The 19,421-nt window shown below is 42.4% G+C and overlaps 1 protein-coding gene across 5 annotated transcripts in view; it reads right to left on the reverse strand.

Annotated features, from left to right (window-relative positions):
- nedd4l (NEDD4 like E3 ubiquitin protein ligase) overlaps window positions 1-19,421 on the reverse strand; it is a 441,756-nt gene that overhangs the window by 76,421 nt on the left and 345,914 nt on the right. For 4 of the 5 annotated variants that reach the window (XM_041209743.1, XM_041209560.1, XM_041209917.1 and 1 more), the window contains 3 exons: window positions 17,411-17,479; window positions 7,110-7,241; window positions 5,656-5,772 (listed from right to left, as the gene is read on the reverse strand). In XM_041209743.1, coding sequence (XP_041065677.1) covers window positions 5,656-5,772; window positions 7,110-7,241; window positions 17,411-17,479 — 318 coding nt within the window. Of the gene's footprint in view, window positions 1-5,655; window positions 5,773-7,109; window positions 7,245-17,410; window positions 17,480-19,421 lie in introns of all 5 variants that reach the window. The other variant, XM_041209653.1, reaches the window with a different exon arrangement.

Below are 19,421 nucleotides of genomic sequence, written 5' to 3' on the forward strand. Positions count from 1 at the left end.
ATTCAAGTGCACGTCCAAGTATTTATTAAATGTGATGAGGCTTTCTGCCTCCGCCACCTTTTCAGGCAGAGAGTACCAGACCTACCCCCCCACTCACATACAACCCCATCTCTACACTCTCTAGGTAAAAATCTCTCAAACCCTCACACCACTTCCTCTGCTAATTCTTCTACCAATTACTTTAAATCTGTAAACTCTGGTTATTGAGCTCTCTGATAAGGTAAATGGGTCTTTCCTATGTACACATATCTGGGCCCTTTAAATCTTCTCTCAGCATCCTCTGTTAAAAAGAAAACAAGCCCTGCCTATCCTTTGCTCATATCTAAAATTCTCCATCCCTGGCAACGTGTACCCTCTTTAATGTGATCACAACCTTCCTGTAATGCGGAGACGAGAACTGTACATAATAGTCTAGCTGTGTCTAACTAAGGTTCTATACAGTTGTAGAATACCCTCCCTGTTCTTATATTGTATGCCTTGACTATTAAAAGTAAGCACCCCGATGCATTCTTTATCACCTTACCTACCTGTCCAGATAGCTTCAGGGTTCTGTAGACATGCACTCCAAAGCTCCTCTCTCATCTTAAATTTCTCAGTAACCGAGCATTTATTGTGTATTCCCTTGCCTTGTTTGCCCTCCAGAAATGCATTAGTGCACTTTTCCAGATTGAACTACATTTTCCAATTTTCTGCCACTTGACCAGTCCATTGGTATCTTCCTACAGTCTACAGTTTTCTTCTTCACTGTAAACAGCATCACCAACTTTTGCACCATCTTTTTGCTTCTTTTCCCCCACAGGATGTGGGAGTTGCTGGTCAATGGTAACCCCTAGGATGTTGATAGTGGGGTTTTCAGCAATAGGAATGCCATTGAATGTCAAGGGGAGATGGTTACATTCTCTCTGTCACAAATGGTGCTGAACATTGTGCAATCATCAGCAAACATCCCCACTTTTGACCTTATGATGAAGGGGTCATTGATGAAGCAGCTAAAGATGGTTGGACCGAGGATACTACCCTAACAAAATCCTGCAGTGATGTCCAGGGATGGAGATGATTGACCTCCAGCAACATCTTCCTTTGTGTTAGGTATGGCTCAACTAGTGGAAAGATTTTCCCCCGATTCCCATTGACTCCAGTTTTACTCTGGCTCTTTGATGCCACACTCAGTCAAATGCTGCCTCGATTCAAGGGCAGTCACTCTCACCTCACCTCAGGAGTTCAGCTCTTTATCCATGTTTGGACCAAGGCTGCAATGAGGTCAGGAGCGGAGTAGCCTTGACGGAACCCAAATTGAGTGTCAGTGAGCTGGTTATTTCTGAGTAAGTGCCAATTGATAGCATTGACAACGATCCCTTCCATCACTTTTGATCGAGAGTAGACTGATGGGGTGGTAGCTGGTTTGCTTGGATTTGTCCTGCTATTTGTGGATGGGACATACCTGGGCAATTTTTCACATTGCCGGGTAGATGCCAGTGTGGCAGTTATACTGAAACAGCTTGTGAGAGGCACGACCAGCTCTAGAGCACAAGTCTTCAGTACTATTGCCGGAATGTTGTCAGGACCCCATAGCTTTTGCATTATCCAGTGCCTTCAGCCATTTCTTGATATCATGTGGATTGATGCCGGGGACCTCAGGAGGAGGCTGAGATGCATCATCCAGTTGGCTCAGTATTAAATGCTGGCCCTGCTAGCCATGCCTATTTCTCATGGCTAAATAAACAAAGAACATGAAAAGCAAGGAACCTAATGCTGACCCCTGTGGGAACCCACTGTAAACAGTTTTCCAGTTACAAAATATTCAATCATAAACCTCTGCTTCCTGCCACTGAGCAATTTTGGATCCAACTTGCCACTTTCCCTTAGGTCCCATGGGCTTTTTCTTTTCTGATCAGTCTGCCACATGGGACCTGATGAAAAGCTTTGCTAAAATCCATGTAGAGTATACCAAATGTGCTACCCTCATCAACCCCACTTGTTACCTCCTCAAAAATATACAATAAATTTAGTAAGACACAAGTTATCATCAACAAATTGGCAGGTCGGAGGCGGGGGTGTGTTGAGAAACAGATTTGTCGGACTGTAATCCCCCGCCACACAAACCCATGTGTTTTATTCTTAGGTTCAAATTCAGTCCCGAGTATTAGAACTTCTCCCCATTATTGTTACACCTCATTCTGTATAGTCCATCAGACTAAATAATACCCTCATCAGCTTCTTGCCAGCCACCACTTATCTGCCCTGGCCTTCTGTATGACTGTGTATGTGCCCTTATCCTTTAGATTCCTGTGTCTTCCTGACTCCTGGCAGGTCAGGCTTGAGGGGCCGAGCAGTTTACTACTGCTCCTTATTCTTATGCCTCATAGATCATTCTCTGTTCCAAATTGGTAGCTTTAGAAAAGTAAATGCCCTTTTCTTGGCCAGAGGTAGAAAATAAGTTCCTAGTTTTACAAGCGTTTATACTATAAGTATTTGTCCTGAATACTTCAAGGCCAGGAATTTGCCCCCACTCGCTGAGGTGTAAAATGACGCGGGGTGATGTTGGGCATGCGTCCTGACATCATCAACTTGACTGCATGCCCGCCGAACTGTCAAAAGCCTATTAAGGCCATTTAAAAACTAGTTAAACCAATAAACTGAGCTGCCCTTCCAACCTTAAGGTTGATGGGCAGGTGAAGAGCCCTGGTGGACTTCGCATTTTTCATGGAACCTCATCCATGGGCAGGATGAGGTTTCATGAAATGTTTATAAATTGAATAAAATTTTGCATAAAAATTCATTGACGTGTCCCAGCTCATGTGATAATGTCACTTGAGGGGACGTCTTAAAATTTTTTCTTATCTTTATTTAGCTCTTTAAAACTTAAAATAATCTCCCTGAGGCTCTTTCGTGTGCACGCGTGAAAGAGCGCAGGCCCCGGCTCAGGGAAACGCCCCCCCCCACCATCACAGGGAGCGCTCAGTGCTTCCGGGCGCACACCACGCTGGTCGGGCCTTATAATAGCCCACCCACGTAAAATGGCGGCACGGACCCGATTGGGGGCGCTGATCGGGTCCATGCCTACCCCACCGCAGGAGTTCATGCTAGTTTCTTCGTTCTCATAGGGGCAGAATTTTGCTGCAGGGGGACATGTTAGGGAATTTTTTTCTATTTTTAATCTTTTTCAAAGTGGAAGCGCACTTTGCCTCAGGGAGATGTGCACTCTTTCACTTAAACTAATCTCCCTGAGGCACAGAGGTGCACCCCCACTAGGGCCATCTGTCACTTGCTAGTCCTGCTTTCTACCCTTAATGTCACCATTAGTACATCCTTTAGCTAATATCACCACCATCAACGCCCCTTTATCCTTTTGTCTATGACATCTTTGGCAATCTCTTCTTTGCCTCCACCTATCACTGGCCCTCTATCCAGCTATACCTGTCCCACCCCCTCAAACAGCTTATATTTCATCTCATTTCTATTTGTTTTTAGTTCTGATGAAGAGTCATAAGGACTCGAAACGTTAACTATCTTCCTCTCCGCAGATGCTGTCAGACCTGTTGAGTTTTTCCAGCTATTTTTGTTTTGGTTTCAGATTTCCAGCATCCGCAGTATTTTGCTTTTATTTCAACATTATCTACTTACTCTTTAATTCTATGCCCCTATTAATAAAGCCAAGGGATACTGTTTTCCTTATTAACCACTCTCTCGACCTGTCCTGCCATCTTCAATGACTTATGCACAGGTACACCCAGGTCCCTCTGCTCTTGCATCCCCCTTTAGAGTTGTACCCATTGTTTTATGTTGCCTCTATATGTTCTCCCTACCAAAGTGAATTACTTCACATTTCTCTGCATTGAACATCATCTGCCACTCGTCCCCCCATTCCACCAACTTGTAAATGTCCTTCTGAAGTTCTACACTATCCTCCTCATAGTTCATAACGCTTCCAAGTTTTGTATAAACTGCAAACTTTGAAATTGTGCACTGTACACAAAGGTCTAGGTCATGAATATATATTGTGTGTAATCAGGAAAAGCTAGGGTCCCAAGACTGACCCTGGGGAACACCACTCAAGCCTGAAAAACATCCATTAACCACTAATAAAATAAAAGCAAAATGCTGCAGGTGCTGGAAATCTTAAATAAGAACAGAAAATACTGGAAAAACTCAGCAGGTCTGGCAGTATCAGTGGAGAGAGAAACAATGTTAATGCTTCGAGTCCATATGACTCTGCTTGAAACGTTAACTCTGTTTCTCTCTCCACAGAAGCCGCCAGACCTGCTGGGCTTTTCCAGCATTTTCTGGGGTTGTTTTTCATTCGCAACTACTGCTTGTTTCCTGTTGTTCAGCCAATTTTGTATCCCTGTTGCTCCTGCCCGTTTATTCCATGAACTGTAAATTTGCTCACAAGTCTATAAGATGTAGGAGCAGAAGTAGGCCATTCGGCCCTTCGAGTCTGCTCCCCGCTATTCAACGGGATCATGGCTGATCTGATAATCCTCAATTCCACTTTCCTGCCTTTTCCCCATAACCCTTGATTCCCTTACTGATTAAAAAGTCCATTGTGTGGCACTGTACCAAATGCCTTTTGGGTAGGATTACATGTCTCCCTGGTGTCAGGCCACAACATTACCATACTTATTAAATTCAATTTCACAATCTGCCAAACTTGGATTTAAACTCAAACCTCTGGGCTGTAAGTAGCACAACTACTGACTGCTGTGCTCACAGTTAATACTTCACATGAACTGGTCTGATCTTTGTTAAAACTACAAGTAACTGCTTTTTGAACCTCTTTCAAAGCAAACAGTGATGATGAAAGCTTGTATTAACATGAGTAGGCTGACCATGTGGTTTTGGAATAAGAAAATTCATACAAACATAAGTTTACCAATAAAGCCAAAAAGTTAAATTTACTCCACCTATGTAACATCATTTTGCATATGGGAAAATGCAAAAATATTATAATTAGTGGTTAATAGATTCTATTTCATTATTGAGGAAATTTTTAGTTAATAGCTGCATTATGCATAAACATTGCCCCATTAAAATTGGCCATTAAATAATCTAAGAGTCACTAGCTCAAGTAAGCACACTTACAAGACATCTTATATACCACTGCACTGACCTACTTAGAACATAGTCAGAAAAAATAATCAAATAGTTTCAAGCTATATTTAAGCAGACATCAGTTTTTAAGATAAAGCAGTAACTGTCGTGACTGTCTTGAGAACATTCATTGTTAATGATGACATTTGATACCTGAAATCTAACAGCTAAGTTACAAATAATATACAATTATATATTATCACACAGTTTCTATTTAAATATGAGAACACTAGTGTGGTCATAGCTTTACTAACTAGACACCGCTTGACTATTTTATCAAATATAAAAAGTTTTCAGAGTGAAATGTGCATACGTTTTTTAAAATAAAGATCACAAAAGATTTCATTATGAGAGACAGTACATGCAAAAGCTGTTTTTACAAGGAAGTAAGGTAATTATTATTACAACTAAAGATTATTACAACTAAAGTGGATTAGCTGAGATAAGCAGCTGAATGAAAGGTTGCACCAGCTGAAGAAAATAGGTAGCGACGGAAGAAAGGAAAGAATGAGATGTTAAGGTGATTGAGAGTCTTGTAGGGAGTGGAAGACGCTCAACTCTCACCTCTATTGGGGTTGATAAGGTTACTGTGGGTGAGCTGAGACTGCGAGGCCGCCTTATCTGAGGCTCGCTTAAAAGGCTGTTGCTGGCTGTTGGACCTGGTGCACCATCATCGGCATGCTGGTAGTATGAAGAAGAATAAGTTAGTAGTTGGCTCAGGAAGACCTGCTTTGTTGTTTAGGTCATAGTAGTATAAATGCTGTTGAATTGTTTACAAGTTAAAGCTTTAAAATTCCATACAATCCAGGATTTTGAATTATAACACACACTGTATTTAAAGGAACAAAATACTTCCATCAAATAAATTTCTGGCTATAACCTGTGGTTTAAAAAAAGCCAAAAGTTCAGATTTGAGCCAATTCACAACAACTTGACTTCATACATGTCGACAGTGTTAAATTTATTGCCTTTTTCTTCTTAAAAATCGTGGTATCTTGGCAGCTTTGGGAAGGTTGTTATTTATTGCCCACCTCTAGGTGTCCCCATTATTGCTTCAGTTTATGTGATGAAAGTGCTCCCATGATGCTGTTCAACAGGGAGTTCCAGGATTTTAACTCAGGCAAATGATGTTGAATAAACTTCAGTCAAAGCATTTGGGGAGAAAACCTTTCTTAATTGCATGTTCAGGATCATTTGACATTGGAGGCATGGAAGAAAATTATATTTGTAATGAAGTAGTTACGCACTTTCATGCAGATTTCCATTAAAACCAATGTACGCCACCTAGAAAATCAAATTGTTCTGGCAGGTGTCAAGCTTAATTTTTGCAAGTATTGTATTGTAAATTCTGCATTGTTAGTCTGGGAACTGTTTTCTTCTGCAAGTTTCATGGAGCATTTTCACACAGGAGCACATTATTATTTTACTCGAGTTGCCGTGTCCAACAAATGGAAAATTACTTGAGGGGTCCATTCAGCAGCAAAATGACCATCTAAAGGTTCCATTCCAACTGGCTTTTCAGATTTATTAGTATTTTTATTTGCATTTCTCACAACTGTAATTGTTAACAAGAAATAAGCTCTACATCTGTTACCCCTTGATTAGCATCAGTTGCCTACTATGCATATGGTTTAAAGCAACAAAAATAAATCAGAAATATTAAAGTGCACAAGATCATTTACTTAGAAGGGCGGATATGTCATACCTTAATTTAATTTAGAACAGTCAGTTTTCTACCCGAAATATGCTCATGGTGCAAAGCACTGGCTTTATACACAGTGTTCTGCAATGTTAATATGTTCATAGGTAACATCATTCTATGCATATAGGACATCTACTTAAACAGATCCTCTTCTTGGAATGGCTTGCAATACTCTAAAATAGAATAGTAACTTGCACAGAGAAAGCAGCACAAGTCTGACTGAACCAGCAAAGAAGCTCTGGAAAAAAAAAAAAATCAAAAGGCCTGTTATCTCAATGTTGCCTTGCTCTGCAGATTGGTAGGACAGTCTTCGTACCTGTACAATTGGGCGGGTCCAAGTAGTAGTTCTGTTGTTATGGTTTACATAATAGGAACGCCCCTTTGCATCTTTCCGCTCTTCCCATCCTGGTGGCAAGCCAGGTGTTGTGAGCATGTAGGCTGCTGGTGACTGCTTGTGCAAGATGATTAAATTTGTTAGCGTTCCAGTCAGTATATAAGATTATATGCTTAACTATTAGAGCTCAATGAACAGCAAATTGAAAGCATTTTACATAACCCAAAACCAAAAGGACACAAGCATCACTCATGAATCCAAAGAAAATTTCTGATAGAGATGATGGCCTGAAGGATCAGTCACCAGGCTATCCAAACCCTTTAGTTGCTTCTTTATATGAAAATAAGACATTTGAACTTTTCAACAGAACCATTTAAACTCAACCACCTTTTCTGCTCGAGGATTTGTCCATATTTATTCTTGTAGTACTATGCAAAAGGGTTCTAATCCCTGAATGCACCAAATTTGATGAAAGGTTGCAGTAGATACTTCAGATCTTCCTCTTTCCAATAACAACTTTCAAACAGATCATCAATAAATATTTGAAAATTAAAATAATAAATGAAAAGTTATTGATGAAGTAGAGGGGGATGGGATTAAGTGGGTAGCTCTTTCAGAGAGACAGCACAGATGTGAAGGTCTAAAAGGCTTCATTCTGTGTGCCAAAATCCTAAATTTACCAACCTGATTTTAGATTTTATTTCACATTTCAAGCTTTTGTGGATTTTCTTGATAATAGTCTAAAGGAAACAATTTCAAGGTGCACCTGATTAGCCAGAACAATATTGACAATTATTGCATTTCTAAAGTGACTGCTAAAGATTCTCATGCATTTCGAAGGGACTTTTGAACATAGCTCAGCTAATTTCAAATCCAGCATAGCAAAATGCACTAACCACCTAATCTGCAGCTTTTAAGTGGGAAATTTGCTTTTGTACAATTTTGTTACTCATCTGCGATCTGTTCACGTAATGCTCCAAATTCACAATGCTGAACAGATTTACCAAAAAGTACCACAAACAACAAATGAGATGAATGACCAATTGATCTATTTTGATGTTGTGGACTGGGGGTAAAGTTGGTCACACTAGAACTGCCAGCTGTTCTTGAATATTGCCATAGAATCTTTCACATCCATCTCAACAGACAGATGGAGTCTCACTATAATCATAGAAGCATACAACTCAGAAGATGGCAAATCAATCAATTGTATCTTTGCCAGCTCCTTGAAAGAGCTAACCAATTTAGTCTCACTTCTCTGCTTTTCATTTTTTCAAGTTTATATCTAATTCCCTTTTGAAACTTACCACTGAATCTGCTTCCATCACCATTCCAGGTTGTGCATTCCAGATCGTTACAACTTGTGGCATAAAGAGCATTTTTTTCCTCATTTCCCCCCTGGATTTTTTGCTAATTGTCTTAAATCTGTATCCCCTGGTTACTAAACCTCTTGATGGTAGAAACCCGTTCCTGTTGACAAGATCTCATTTAGTTTTGAACACCTATATCAAATCTCCCTTCACTACATTTGGAAATGTAATTATTAATAGTATCTTGCTCACCCCTGATTTTGTGTTTCAAAAAGTTTTGATTAATGTAAAAACATTGTTGAAGGATTAAGGCCTCGCTGCATTGGAACTACCAATGTTGAAAATAGTTTGTGAAAAGTTGAGAAAAATCGAGCTAGTTTACACTAAACCTGTCCTTTTAAAAAGTGTATAGACTCTATGGTCTAATGAAGACTTAAGAAGGTAAGGAGTTCCACAGCCTTGCTCACCTAGGAAAGAATAAGTGAGAATGGTACACAGTGCATTTAACTGTGGCTTTAACAAAGTGAGAAAACAGGTAGGCAATAGAAAAGTTCAGAGGGGCAACAGCTGTGTGCATACGTTGATTAAATAAAGGTTGTGAAGAAGATAGTCAAGTTGGATGAAATTTGTGAGAAAAGGAAAAACTTTCAGAGAAGAGGGTTTTTTCGTTGTCCTGTTCAAAGAGTGTAAGAAAAGTGTCAGAAAGGTTTTCCAGAACTGCTGGGTAGGTGCAGCTGAAGGAAAGTTAACAATGAATTTCCTCTAAAATTATACTTGAAATTGGACTTCAATGACATCAAAAAGGAGTGTGACCCACAACCTATTTTCCCTATTCATGACATGACAGGAAGTTTAAACTTTATGCCATCACTGTTGGAGAAGCTACATTTAAAACACCATACCAAGCTACCTTTGTATAGCAATACTGAAGTAGAAAATATATCTACTGAGACATTTATATTTAGTAGCACAGGTGAATAATATTCCCCATTAACAAAATTCTACCTTTCTCACTAATTTCAAATTTATTTTAGATATGAATCAAGAAAACAAAAAAGGTGTCTTAATGACATTATTCGTATATCATCTTTTTAAAACTGACCTCAAAAATATTTATATCATATAAATAAATGTAGGACATACCTTGCTCATAAGGGTGGTTTATTAGTGTCTAGGTTATGTTTAATTATAGATCCATAGGTGGTGACAATGCAGAAGGAGGCCATTAGGCCTGTGGTACCCATTATAACTCAGGAGTAACTCCGCAAGTCCCACTCACCGTCCTTTCCATGTAGCCCTGTTATTTTTTTTCTCTTCAGGTGCTTATCCAATTCCCTTTTAAATTCTTGAATGTATTTGTCTCCACTGCACTCTGACAGTACATTCCAGATCCGAATCACACTCTGTAAAAAATGTTTTTCCTCATGTTGCCTTGCTTCTTTAGCCATTCACTTTAAAAATAGTGTTCTCTGCTTCTTGCTCCTTCTGCCAATGGGAACAATTACTCCTTATCTACTTTGACCAGACCCTTCATGATTTCAAACACCTCTGTCAAATCTCCTCTCAACTCACTCCTCTCTTCTCCAGGGAGAACAACCCCAGCTTTGCAAATCTATCCACGTAGCTAAAGTTCCTCATTGCCTGGATCGTCCTCAAATTTTATCTGCACCCTCTCAAATGCCTTCACATCTCTCCTAAAGCATGGTGCCCAGAATTGGGCGCAATACTCCAGCTGAGGCAGGGCCAGTTTTTCATAAATGTTCACCATAGCTTGCTTGCTTTTGTACTCTATGCCTCTACTTATAAAGCCCAGGGGCAGACTTTTGATTTCGGGAGGCGGGTGTGATTGGGAAAGGTGCCACAGCCCACGATCACCTCCCGAACGCGATTTCACGCTGGTGGACCAATTAAGGCCCACCAAGCATGAACGGCAGCTCCCCAATTATTGCAAAGGGGCGGGCGTGGAAAGGGGCCTATCAGCCGCTGGGTCCAATGGCGACCTGGCAGCCAGTTTAAAACCGGCACAGTCAGGCTCTGGAAGGCTGCCAGCAATGAAGACATCTTCGGTGTGGTCAACAGGAGATTATAAATTATGGATTCAATTGTGGCTGCAGACGCCAGATGGGAGAGCAAGTTGAGTGGGCACTCGGCCCCCTAGTTTTCTGATGAGTGCCTTGCAGTCCTTCTGGAGGAGTTGACTGCCAGGAGGGACACGCTTGTCCCCAGGGATGGTAGAAGGAGGCCACCGCATGTTACAAGAGCAGCTCGGGAGAAGTGGCCACGTGGGCCAGCAGCCCACGATCGCCTCCTGAACGCGATTTCACGCTGGTGGGCCAATTAAGGCCCACCAAGCATGAACAGCAGCTCCCCAATTATCACAAAGGGGCGGGCGTGGAAAGGGGCCTATCAGCCACTGGGTCCAATGGTGACCTGGCGGCCAGTTTAAAACCGGCACATGATGATGTGCGTCACACCTGAGTCCAGTGCCACAAGAGGTTTAACAACTTGCTTCGCTCAGGAAGAGTGAGCACCATGTTGGCATGGATCAGTGTGCTGAAGAGTTAAGGGCTGGCTGTCCCACCCATGGAGCTCAGGGGTGTTAGAGTCTGAGTGTCAACTGTCAATGACACCAGAGCTGGCCAAGGGAGTGAGCCCTGGCTGCTTTGACTGAGTGCCTTGCAGCTTGAGGGCCATGATTGGGATGTGCCCTGCAAGGTGCTCCTCAGGTGGGGTTGGCCAGGCTGCAATGGCGCTGCAGATAGAGAGTGGAATAATCAATGCTCCTCTGTCCTTTCAGGAGAAGCAGCCTATAATAATATTGAAAGTTGCAGAGGCCCTGCAAACCTACTAATCCTAACCAGATACGTGCAGGATGCCTTGGAGCTGGAGAGGTGCCACGCACCTCGGTCAACCATGCGCAGAGAGGCTGGGGTGTCAGATAAAGGTAAGAGTGCAGTGCACAGAGGTGAGAGTTTCGGATAGTGCAAACATTCTTATGTCATCTCATCATTGATGGGAGCCTCAAAACTGGATTTCCCATTGATTATTGAAAGACAATGGCACCATGATGCAGACCTCCATAGTCTCACCAGGGTGCTTGGCATGCCCAGTGACAGTGTGATGACTTCAGCCAATGACAAGTCGTTGTTCTCCCTTAGGTTTGCCACCACACACACAATTGCAGGACACCGAAGGCCCACCCCTGGCACCAGAGGACCACCAAGATCCAGATGCACCTGCGTCACACCTGCTCTCTGAAACAGGCACCAGTGCAGATACCAGCACCTCAGTGGGAGTTAGATCTTCCGCTAGAATGTCGGTGCACAGTAGTGAGGGCACTTCACACTTGAAGTGCAAGCGGAGGCAGAGAGTGCCTAGGGTGCTGGCAGTCGGAGGACTGCTGAAAACCAGGACGATGCCGAGTCGAAGGTAGATGATGAACCTCTGGAGTTGTCCATTAGGCGGCAGATGCTGGATGTCCAGTGAGCTGTGGAGGAGGATCTGGCAGAGATCCATGAGGATATGCGTGCCATGGTCTCTGTTATGGAGGAGTCCATACGGAGCATCAACACTGCGTTGACCCTCATGGCTGAGCACACTGCTTCCTCCATGGAGACAGTGACGACTCTCATGGCAAGGCAGTTCCAGGAACAGAATGAGGGGTTTCTGGAGTTGCACTCAGATCTGCAAGTCCTCACACAGGAACTGACCTTGGGTGGTCAGTTCCGTGTGGGAGATGGATGAGGCACCCAGTGTCCCAGCTAGGTGCCCGTCCATCAATGGTGAGCAAGGAGGTCCAGAGTGACCTCACATTGGCACACAAGCTGCCTGTCATCTCTGCGGGCTCCTCTCAGGGTCTTCTGGATGATGGCAGCAGCTCCTCTGTCAGTGACTGAGGCACCTGATGAGGCTGCGGCGACTGGGGAGATGTCAGCTGTGGAACTGGCTGCTCCCTCCCGGGCAGGGCAAGCACAGCTCTACTGGCCAGGGGGCAACCGCCAAGGTTATCAAGACCAACAGGATAGCAGTGTCAGCAGGCTGTCTCCAATGCCGGTGCTAGCGAGGGAGGAACATGTAGCACTCACAAACGTAAGTTTAAGGCACCATGAGTACAAGAGGGACTGGTCAGGGGTAATCTTCTGTTGTGCAATGTTTTGTTTATTTTAACTGGTCTGAGGCTGAAGACCAGAGAAGGTCCTATTAATTTGTTTTGACTGTTAACGTGAGATAAATTTTCTTTTGTCGTAATGGCCTGAGTATGCTTCACCTTTTTTATTTAATGTGGTGCAGGGTATGCCAGTATGTAATGCTGGATGTGGGTGGCTTGAAACTTTATTGCATAGGCACTGCGTGGGCTTTGGGGATCAAAGGTAAAGGTCATTGCAGACATCCAGGATGGAGGCGGCAGCCCTGTCATAAGGTGGTAGCACTTATTTGGCAGCCTAACTGAAGGAGCGCTGGGTCAAGGGTCCCTAGTGTCCCTGCCTCCCTGGAAGTTACAGAGGTCGGCCTCCATGCCCTCAGCATTCCCCTCACTGTGCTCTTCTTCTGATTCGCTACTGGATTCATCATCTGTGGCCTGTGCAGCTGCATCAAGATCGTCTTCCTCCAGCGAGTCCCCCATTGCTCATGCCAGATTGTGGAGAGCGCAGCATGTGGCGACCATCAATGACACCCACTCTGGGGGGTATTGAGCGCTCTCCCTGAATGATCCAGGCATCGGAAGCGAGTCTTCCGAAGACCTATGGTTCTCTCTATCACCGCCCTTGTGGGGGCATGGCTCCTATTACACTGCTGCTTTGCCTCTGTTCTTGCATGGCGGAGGCATGTCATAAGTCACCTTTTCAAGGGATAGTCCTTGTCACCCAGCAACCATTCATCCAGCCGGGCTGGAACATTGAAGAGCCTCGGCATCTGGGAGTGCCTCAGGATGCACACGTCATGGGTGTTGTCAGGGTACCTTGCACAGACTTGTAAAATCTGCATCCTGTGATCATACACTATCTGCACGTTCATAGAGTGGAATCCCCTCCTGTTGATGAAGGCATCCAGCTGACCCACTGGCCACATGTGTGCAGTCGATTGCACCCTGGATGTGGTCGCTGCAAAGCCTCTGGCTCGCTCAGCCTGGCTGGCCTCGTCCCTACGAAAATGAATGAAAGTCAATACGCACCTGAACACAGCTTGTGTCACCAGCTTGAAGCAGCTATGGACAGCTGATTAGGAGACTCCACACAGGTCCCCACTGACCCCTGGAAGGAGCCTGATGCATAGAAGTTGAGGGCCACTGAAACCTTCAGAGCCACTGGCATGGGGTGTCCACCCACACAGTCGGGGGTGATCTCAGACCCAATCACCTGGCAGATGGAGGTCACTGTCTCCCTTGAGAGTTGGAGCCTCCTTCGGCATTGCACCTCAGACATATTGAGGTAGCTGCATCGCCGCCTGTAAATCTTGGCAACAGGATAGTGGCGCTTTCTGCGGCCCCTAATGCCTTGGACTGCCAGCTGGCCCTGCATCCCCTGTGCCTGCACTCCCTTCTGCCCCTCTCTTCCTCACCGGGGGTAGGGGGGGGCACCAGCAGAGACCACGATCCCCATTACCAGGGTAACAGAAGGCTCTCTGACACCTGGAAGGGTCCATATGGTCTGAATTCAACAGGGTCTGTGGATACACCAAGGAGCCCCGAAATGAAAAAACAAAAATAAAAATAAAAATACCTGGAAAAACTCAGCAGGTTTGGCAGCATCTGCAGAGAGGAACACAGTTAATGTTTTGAGTCCGTATGACTCTTCAACAGAACTAAGTAAAAATAGAAAAGACGTGAATTATAAGCCAGTTTTGGGGGGGGTGCTGGTGGGACAAGTAGAGCTGGATAGAGGGCCAGTGCTAGGTGGAGATAACCAAAAGAGCCTGCCTGGAAATGGTAACAATGAAGCCTCGAACAGAGATGAAGCTGCCATATACCAATAAGTCACCAGCAGCAAATTATCTATCAAACTCCTCACTACTCACATGGGCAATGCTGCTGACCCTTTTTATCTCGCCTGTGGATGAGGTTTTTGAAATCATTGGTTGGCCGCCTGCCTGTTTTGTCCGTGAAACAAGCGCAAAATCGAATGGGCACGGAAAATCGGCTTCAATTGCCTTTTTAATGGTCTTAACTGGCCTTTTAATTAATGGCAGGCATGGCTCCGGCACCTGCGCATGCCCGCTGACTGAAATATCGCGCGAGCGCATAATGTTGTCAGGACGCCTGCCTGGTGTTATCTTACGCTCGAGTGGGTTGGGTGCAAGTCTGCCTGCTCAGCGAAAAATTCTGGCCCAGGTTCCAATACGTTGACTAAGCTCTTTCTCTACCTGCCCTACTATCAACAATTTTATGAAAATATACCCCCAGACCCTTCTGCTCCTGCACCTCTTTTAGAATCGTATCCTTAATTACATATTGCCCCACCTTGTTTTTTCCACCAAAACGTGCTGCTTGACACCTCCCATCCAAAAAGGTATCATTCCACAACGTTCTACCAAAAGGCATTGCTTCACACTTCCATTTCTGTGATGTTGATCGTGGGATAAATATTAGCCAGGACATCAGAGTTAACCCCCCTGCCCTTCTAAGAAATAGTGTCATGGGATCTTTTATGTCCACCCAAAAGGGCAGGTAGGATCTCATTTTAAAGTCTTGGCACCTCCAACAGTGCATCATCCTTCAGTACTGCACTCTAGTGTCAGCCTTGATTTTTGTGCTCAAGTCCTGGAGAGGAAGTACCAACTGAATCACAGCTGACACCTAAAGAATAAGTAAAGACACTTAATAGAAAAACACTGAAAGGTGCAAATGTAGAATTCTCTGAAAGTGCAGAGGAAGGACAAGTAGATTTTTAAAATTCTTTCATGTGGTGTGGGTGTCGTCAGAAAGGCCAGCATTTATTGCCCAACCCTAATTACGCTTGCGAAGGTGGTGGCGGTGAGCTGCCTTTTTGAACCGCTATGGTCCATGTGATGCAGGTGCACCCATAGTGCTGTTAGGAAGGGAGTTCCAGGACTTTGACCCAGTGGCAGTGAAGGAATGGCAATTTCTTTCCAAGTCAGGATGGTGAGAGACAGGCGGTGATCCCATGCATCTGCTGCCCTTGCCCTTCTTGGTGGTAGAGGTCACAGGTTTGGATGGTGTTTTCGAAGGAGCCATAACTCCATAAGTAAAGACCAATAGAATCTTGAAATTTATAAATAAGGGCATAGAGTACCAGAGTGAAGAAACAACACCAAATTTATGCAAAACACTAATTAGGCCACAATTTAGAGTACTGAGAACAATTTAATGCTCTCAAGGGCATTCAAGTCATAGACAACATCAATGTTGTTTCATTGGAATGATTCTACTGATGAGAAACTTTTGTTACGAAAACAAACTTGAGATATTGACAGTATTTTCATTATGAAGACCTTCAATGGTGATGAGGAAAAGACTATCTGCTTTGATTGGGGAGTCAGTGATTCTGGTTATCAATGTAAAATTATTTTGTGGAAGTTGGAGGCAGGGGGCAGCTAGGAAAAAAATCTTCACCCAGAGGGTTGCTGGAGGATGGAATGCATTTCAACAAGAGTTGATTGAAGCAGAAATCATTGCTTCTTTTAGGGAAGAATTGGATAAAATGATGCAGAAAGATGATGCCATGAACAGGGTTGCTCTAGGAAACAGCCAGCACTGACATGGCTCTCAGTCTCCTATAATAAAAACGTTTATGATTTGTGATCATTCTGGATAAATAAATTACCAGCTGAATCTCTTTCCTCATCTCTAATGATTGGGATCTCAACAAACATGGTTTGAAAAATAGGCCAGCAGCCATGATACATGCTGTCAACCAACGAGTTAAAAATGAGTTCTCAGTACCGATCTCCAAGAACATATGTCCATTCTTCAATTCTGTTTCAAATTAATATAGCAACTTACAAATGGATTCCACTGAACTGGGGTTATTAATAATGGTCAGATACGGCAGCAAATGAAAAAAAATACTCGCCTGTAAATATCAAACTTCGAACATCCACTGAGAGTATCTGACTGTCCACAATTGGATTCTATATTGAAGTTAAGTGTAAAATGAAGGAGAGTGTATCTTTCTTTTAGACCACCATGCTTACATTGGTCAGCAATACTTGTAAAGGTAAATGGGTATAATAAAGGCAACATAGGCAAATATACAATCTGAACAGCCAGACTGTTAAAAGTGCTAACTCTTCAACAGTCACACTTCTGTTAGGTAGACCCGTAAAAATTCTCATGTGCAAAACTGAGTAACTATTTTGAACAAATCATCATCTGTAGATACCAAAGGCCAAAGATTCCCAAACTTTTTTTTTATTCTCATTCCCTTCTTTTTACCTGCCCCACTTAGCTTTTAAAACTTGGTAGAGTTCAAACAAACTCTGCTGGAATTGCACCATAGTTGGCAAATGAGGTAGCATTGGTGCCTCTCAAATAATTTACATCAGCATGTCCAGTTCACACCCTAAGAACTTTAACACAAATATTTCATGCCTTCAGACTATTAGAGCAGTTCCTTAAACTTAGCTATACAATATTATGATCAAATCCTTTTGCTTTTCAATGCATATTTTAGCCAGTTTCTGTTCCAAGAATCCTTTCAGTATAGGTTTGACAACAATATGGCTGGTTTAGAGAGGCCAGTGAGTTACATTGTCTCAAACTCTTGATTCATTTTGGATGTTAAGAATTATAATTCAGCTCACTTAGTGTTTTGACTCAGTAACTTTTAAAATCAATTATGCATATGACAGGTGAAAATAATAGAAGGGGAAAATAAAAAAAATGAAAAGAATGATCATAATTTATTGCAACTAATTGATTTATAAAAATGGTCCAGTGAAATTCTTTAACCAAGTTATTATTTAACAAGTAAATGGAGTTTTAAAAATGCTATTTGATGATACTCAATAAATTACCGTCAGCTCATTTGGTTGTTCACTGCCAGTAACAGTTGAAGAACGAGGTCGTCGTGATTGGGTGGCCTGCTGATAAATCATAATATTTTTTATACTTTACCAAATATAACTCTGAAGCACAAGGATGAATTCAGGGATAAGAATTAAAAGATGATTTTGGAGAGTTAAAAGTTAAAAATTATATGAAAAATAGAATTTTTAAAAAAAGTCCTACTAAAGGAAAAAATTTGAACGCAACATCTGTACTTTAGGTTTTCAGCTCAGTGGCTCAATACATACATTTTAAGTAAACTCATGAAAAACTAATTTTCCTACCTTCCTTTTTTAAGGAAAGCATACACACTGTGTGCCAACTGAGTGCCACACCACAATAAACTTAAGCAATTGAGATTCAAATGACATCACCTAGTCTAAAATAAGAAACGTAGAGCCCAAAGCCTCAATTTAGTTCATGCAGATAATAATAGCATTTTTTCTTATTAGATGCAGATGAGAACAAAAGTAGCATTGGCAAAGCTTTTCATGCAGTATTAACCACTATCTGCAGAATAGTTCATGTCAGAGTTTCTGAAATAGTTAGAAGTGTTCCAAATTGTCAAATATATGACAAAAAAGAATCATTAGCAATTATGTCAATATAAAAATTTAGTAAGCTCTGCCATAATTATTAAAATCCCTCATATCTCTGTGATAAGTTGCCTTTGCCTTAAAAAGTATAAACTAGTCTGTAAAATTCATGAAGATGAAGGCTACATAATGTTATCTTCATGCTAAAGGAACTGTAGATTGTTAAGGTTGCAGTGGTATTTCTGCTAAACTTCCAAAAATAATCAAAGGTTGAACAAAAAAAATGTTTTCTTTGAGTAAAATAGTCAGATAGCCGTATATTTCATTTTCATTCCTTTCCGTATATATTTTACAGTCTAATAAATTATGATAGGAAGCAGATCTTTTAGGAAGTACGTTCAACTGCTAATAGGTCTGTTATAGCTATCACAATTAATAATTTATCATTCTGTTGAAAAGCCACACTGGCTTCGATGGTTATAGAAAGCACCAGGAAATAGAACAGCTGTAACCAAGCAAATTACAGCCGTCAATTCCTGGACTTTCAAGAACTGTGCTCAAAGAATTCAGGCCTCTCCTAAGAGGTTAAGGTTGTTCAAGACTACTGAGGCATATTAGAGGGAAGGGCAATGCAATACAGACAGGTGTATTACAGCGGTACACCTCTTGGTAACAGAGGAGAAGTGATGCTGACTATGCACACTGGTTGTGGAAAGCCCCATCTTCCCAACTATGGATACATAACAGATGATAGAAAAGGGAAAAACCAGGGACACAACAAAAGAAAAATGAAACAACAGAATGTGTTGTCAACAGTCAAGCAATTTAATGACTTCCTAAATTAAGTGCATTCAATTTTAAGGGCACTGTCTTCATTCATTAGCTGAGTTGCTACCTGGAACTTCTTACAACAACAGATATGACTTTTTCATCTAGAATAAAAATACAATATTTGCCGATAATAAATGTTCTATGCATTGCATTGCAAGACAAGGCTGGCAGCAGTTCTGGAAAAGCTACATGACTATCACCAAGTGGTCACATAGATGATATGACACTTTGGATGTGAAAGGGGTAGAACTTTTTAAATTAGTTATTCGATCATGGAATGTGGGCATTGCTGGCTAGGCCAGCATTTATTGCCCATCCCTAATTGCCCTAGTCCAGAGGGCATTTAAGAGTCAACCACATTGCTGTGGGTCTGGAGTCACATGTAGGCTAGACCAGGTAAGGGCAGATTTCCTTCCCTAAAGGACATCAGTGAACCAGATGGGTTTTTCTGACATTGGCAATAGTTTCATGGTCACCATCAGACTTTTAATTCCAGATTTTTTATTGAATCCAAATTTCACCATCTGCCATGGTGGGATTTGAACCCAGGTCCCCAGAGCATTACCGAGTCCCTAGAATGACAATGCCACTATGCCACCACCTCCCCTGTTCT

Source organism: Carcharodon carcharias, chromosome 1 (assembly GCF_017639515.1).
Source record: "Carcharodon carcharias isolate sCarCar2 chromosome 1, sCarCar2.pri, whole genome shotgun sequence".
Lineage (NCBI taxonomy): Eukaryota > Metazoa > Chordata > Chondrichthyes > Lamniformes > Lamnidae > Carcharodon > Carcharodon carcharias.